Here is a 4,884-nt window from a genome sequence, read left to right as displayed (position 1 = left end):
GTACGTCCCATGACCCGCTCCTCAGACAAAGATGGTCTGTGTAGAAAGACGTATCACTTTGTAGAGCAAAGAAATATCACACAGTAAGAATAGAAAAAAACAGCAATAATTTAAGGAACATAATCATGCAGAATTTATCACACAGGAATGTATTTTGTATAGTTATTCTAGTAAATTAACAAGGAGGTTTACTTCAGAAATGAATTAATCTGTATGCATTTTTTTTATAATATCCTGGAACAAGCTATCCACACCCTGAACAGTATGCCAAAATCACAACTTTTCTATTTCTATGACTGATCAAATCAAAACCTAAAACCCTAAACTATTTAAAAAAACAAACAAACAATATGTAGAAATATTTCAAATGCAGTGAAATATTAGTTCATATCCTAAGTTTGTCAGTAAGAACGCCTGTCTTCTCAAGTCTAATAAATGAATGAGTCATTTGAACAAGGTCAGTCTTACAAATGAAGGTTGTAGGAAGTTGAGTCAGTGTGGTATTCATAAATAGTGAGAGTTCTTTAGTTTTCCAGTCTCTGAACAGACGCCCATTGATTGACACCGTGCAACTAGAACCAGCCGTACATTTAGAAAAGGTTTATTTTGTTAACACCAATAACATGTCTTCTGTTCTTACTGTTTGTTATTCTCTGTCTCATATTCCTCCAGACAGTGTGTGAGGGTGAGAGATGATTGTGGTTCGTCACCACAGTGGGGAGACACGTGATATAGTATGAGCAATAGGAGAAGCGAGTAGATGTAATGTTATATTTTTACTTTTGACATAATCAGCATCACTGAACCCCATGATGTGTGTAACAAGTAACACAGGGAGTGTCAGAATCAGTGTTGTGGTTACTAACCCGATATGACGGGTATATGAGGAGTAGATTAACTAAATAAGTTTTAATGTTGTTTATTTCAACTGCTAGCTTTCCTTAATTTGTGGAAGTGACAAACAGTAACAAACTATGGAAATGAGAGCACGATGGTGGTGTTGAGGAAAAGGAAAATACAAACTGACACAAATACTTGTCTGACATTATTATGTCCCTCGGGCCTTGTTTCATGGTGAAATTTGAACCTTTTATACTGACAGGGTGAGGGATTCATAAAAAAATAAAAATAGGACCGTGCACTAAAATGAAGTCATGAGTTCTTGAGAAAATAGACCGTTAAGCAATATAGTTAACGCCTATTTAAACTTCTCCAGCCACTCCTGTATCTTAAATCCATGATTCATTTCTCCTCTAATTAGTCTAATCACTTATTCTAAGTTATATTACTACAGTGTACACACTGCTTCCGCTGCTTTGTCACTTGCATGATGACCTGCTTCCTTTAGCATAGGGATGGATAAGAGAGGAGCAGTATAGTGTAACAGGGGTGTTTTGAAAGGTTTCTACAAATGATTTCACATACTTTTTTTAAACCTCAAAATCTTGTTACCATTAAGATCCTTTGTAACTGACATGAATTCACAAAGAGAGGATACAACCAATTTTAATAGCCACCTTTTAAGAACACAGGGACTCTAAAAATATAGATTTTGGGTGTTACTATGGGTGAAAGTATTACCAAAAGATATGTTAAATTATGGTGGTATGTGGTTAATAAATACAATATTCTAACACAACTGACTACTTTCAGTATTCAATTAATTACACTATACAAGAGCCCATAAGTGCTAACAATGTCTTGTACTCAGAGAGACAGGAATCCCATGTTGTGTCCTTAAACATTGGAAGGTATCGTAATCCCAGTATTGTAATTGGATGCAGGCTTATGTCCACACATGACCATTTAAAACCATCCTTGTAATCCCGTATTCTTTTCTCATCCACCTGCAGAGTTGGTTAGCAGGACAGAGGGATTACACACTTTGCTGGAGACAATACACGGACTTCAACAGGTAGGACTCAGTCATACGTTATTTTATCATGCTTTCATGGATTCATTTCTATATCAAGTACTTTGGTTAAGATTAGACAATATAACAAGTGCCAGAAAGGTTAGATAATCACAGGAAAACACAAATTTGTTTGATTATCTTGACGTCACGACAACTATCCATTTTGCAGTACTAGCAGGTTAAATTAATGGAAGTGGCTATTTATACGGATTCCTTTGTGTCAATAGTCTGATTATTGTTGGTACGGAATTATTACACATCGGTATTGATTGTGCGAGATCACATGATCAAATTTAAATTGTTTCAAAATGGAGGAACGTTTTTGCTTGCAGGTGATACGCCAATGCTTCCCATGGTTTGGGTTAAAACAGTAAATGTGGTAAAAAATATCCTGTTTAACGGCACTAAAATGCCCGACGTCACAGTAAAACAATGTCTGGTTAGTGGTCTACAAGAGATCCGGCAATAAATTCTGGAGGCCCATTATGTACCAATATAACAAAGAACTATTAGCATCCCATCCCCAATCCCATTCCATGCCAGTAGTCAGTTTACAACATATACAACACTGATGTAGGTGAGGCCTCACATTAGAACGATGATGCATTGTGACAACATACACTCTGCATTAATCATAATTCAACCTTTGTCTTATTTTATGCGATGATAAACCTCAATGACCTAAAACTTTCAGGTCAAAGCCACAGCAACGGTTATAGATGTATTTATAGTTATATTATCAGGCAAAAGTATAGAATAAGACTAATATGACGACTAATATTTAATATGGTTACATGTCATGTGATTGCTTGAAGTGACAAACCCACAAAAATATTATCCCCCAGAGCTTTTGTCCTCTTTTAGCTAATTGTTTTTGGATTGACAGCCCACAAATTTTGTTCTCATGAACCTCATTTCTAGCAGCAGCACACAGCTGTTTGAGCAAACAAGCTCTGATAATCCCACCGTACACTAGCTGACCACCAATGGCAGACAAAGTTAGTGACTAACTGGTGAAGCAAGTGGAAAGTCAAGCAGCTAATGAGCCAAATATTTTTCTCAGTAGTTGGTGGAGACCAAACTAGAGGTAAAAGGAGAGTGAATATTCGACATACATTCATCAGGTGTATAAAAAGGCAAAAACATATGAAGTTTGTGGGTTTGACAGCTTGTTGTGGACATCCTTTGTCCCCTAGTGGCCAAAACATTGACGAATGCTGTTTTAACTGGAATGTTTCTACCATTGGATCAGTTTAGAGTTAAATGCCTTCCTCAAAGTGGGCTCTACAATAATTGTTGTTTTAAGGACAATGTTTCTCATACTGTATACTTTCTCTACCATTTGTGGAATTTAAAACTACACAGCTATTACAAGCAATACTGCAATCTATTTCAAATTGTTCCCTGTCAGCAGCAGCCATGGTGGACGCAGCAGCAGCAGAGCAGTTCCTGGATGCCAACCCACAGTTCGCCAAGCAATACTATGACAACAACTTCCGGCCTAAGGTCGTCTCAGACCTGCTGGACAACAACCGGAAGACCGCGGTGGACGTCAGCAAGTTTCATGAACTGACGTCGGTGGAGGAGAGCGAGATCCTTTTCGACCTGATACGGGACATCCAGGACAACCTGCAGATGGAGAAGTGTGTCTTCAACCTCATGAGACACCTGAGCTTCATGATGAGGGCCGACCGCATGAGCCTGTTCATGTACCGCCAGAGGAACGGTGTGGCCGAGCTGGCAACCAGGTTATTAGGGATTTCTTTTTTAAAAAGTTGCATTTGATTTTTTTTTAACAGCTTTACAACAGCACCTGAAGGAATACACAACAAGATTATGTATTGTTGCCAAAAATACCATAAAGATAATGTTTCTTCACAATGAAAGGTTTTTAGGACTGTATGAACTGCACACACTGTCACTCCATGGTCTCATTATCATTTGGACAAAAAGATAAATAAGATTTTCTTTTTTGAGATTATGCTCAGTAGAAAACTTGAAATCATGTAGAAATCATCAGTTGAGAACCTGGGAGTTAAATTTAAATCCATTTACTTTGCTGACATCCACACCCTTACAATCAATCATGCTTAAGTCACACTGCTTCAACTCTCTGTTTGCATTTTCTCCACCTTATCTTTACCTGATGAGGCAACATGTCCGTTACTTTGCCAGCGTAGAGCACATCGCTTATGTTTTAAAGGAAGTTTCCCAGGAACTACACTGAAAGAACACAGATGTTGGTTTTTACCAGTGCGCTGCAAACAATCACGATTACTTTATTAAATCAGTTACTGTTAGTTGAGAATATGTGCTTTAATTTATATTATTTCTGTTGATGCAGTTACACATTTTCATGGCCAGGACAGGAGCCCACTACAACAGCAGAGCTGCTGGCTTCAGTGGTTATTTAGGGTTACTTGCAAGCTAGTTTGAGGGTTAAATGTCAGGTCACAACCTGGGTTGTTTGACGTTCTAGGGAAATTTTGTTCTTGCTCATGGTGGAATTTTGTGTCTGTGTAAATTCAAGAGTACAGTCTAGACCTGCTCTATGTGAAAAGTGCCCTGAGATAACCTATGTTGTGATTTGGCGCAATATAAATAAATTAAATGACTTGACTAGGCCAAAAAAGTGAACAAAGTCCAATTGGCAACACTTGATAACATGCTTAGAGTTAGACATGTTTAAAAAAAAAAAGCACAGCACTTTCTAATTACATTATCTTTAATTCATTATCTTTCTCCAGGTTATTTAACGTCCATAAAGATGCAACATATGATGAATGTCTGGTGCAGCCTGACAGTGAGATTGTGTACCCGTTGGATATGGGCATTGTGGGCCACGTGGCGTCTACCAAGAAGATGGTCAACATTCCAAATGTGTCAGAGGTAAGTACACATAATCACTGTCTGTCTGACTGTGTGTGTGTCTGTGTGTGTATTTGTTAGTGTATGTGTGTGTGTGTGTG

At 37.9% G+C, this 4,884-nt stretch overlaps 1 protein-coding gene across 1 annotated transcript in view; it reads left to right on the top strand.

Annotated features, from left to right (window-relative positions):
• Nucleotides 1-1,844: 1,844 nt before the first annotated feature.
• The window catches only part of pde6a (phosphodiesterase 6A, cGMP-specific, rod, alpha), a 36,939-nt gene continuing 33,899 nt past the window's right edge, over nt 1,845-4,884 (top strand). The window contains exons 1-3 of the mRNA XM_067600016.1: nt 1,845-1,915; nt 3,330-3,663; nt 4,663-4,804. Of these exons, the coding sequence (XP_067456117.1) occupies nt 3,335-3,663; nt 4,663-4,804 (471 nt within the window). The 5' untranslated portion in view covers nt 1,845-1,915; nt 3,330-3,334. The remainder of the gene's footprint in view (nt 1,916-3,329; nt 3,664-4,662; nt 4,805-4,884) is intronic.

Source organism: Thunnus thynnus, chromosome 9 (assembly GCF_963924715.1).
Source record: "Thunnus thynnus chromosome 9, fThuThy2.1, whole genome shotgun sequence".
Classification (NCBI taxonomy): domain Eukaryota; kingdom Metazoa; phylum Chordata; class Actinopteri; order Scombriformes; family Scombridae; genus Thunnus; species Thunnus thynnus.
The sequence above is the reverse complement of the archived record's forward strand: the minus strand, read 5'-3'. Positions and strand labels throughout refer to the sequence as shown.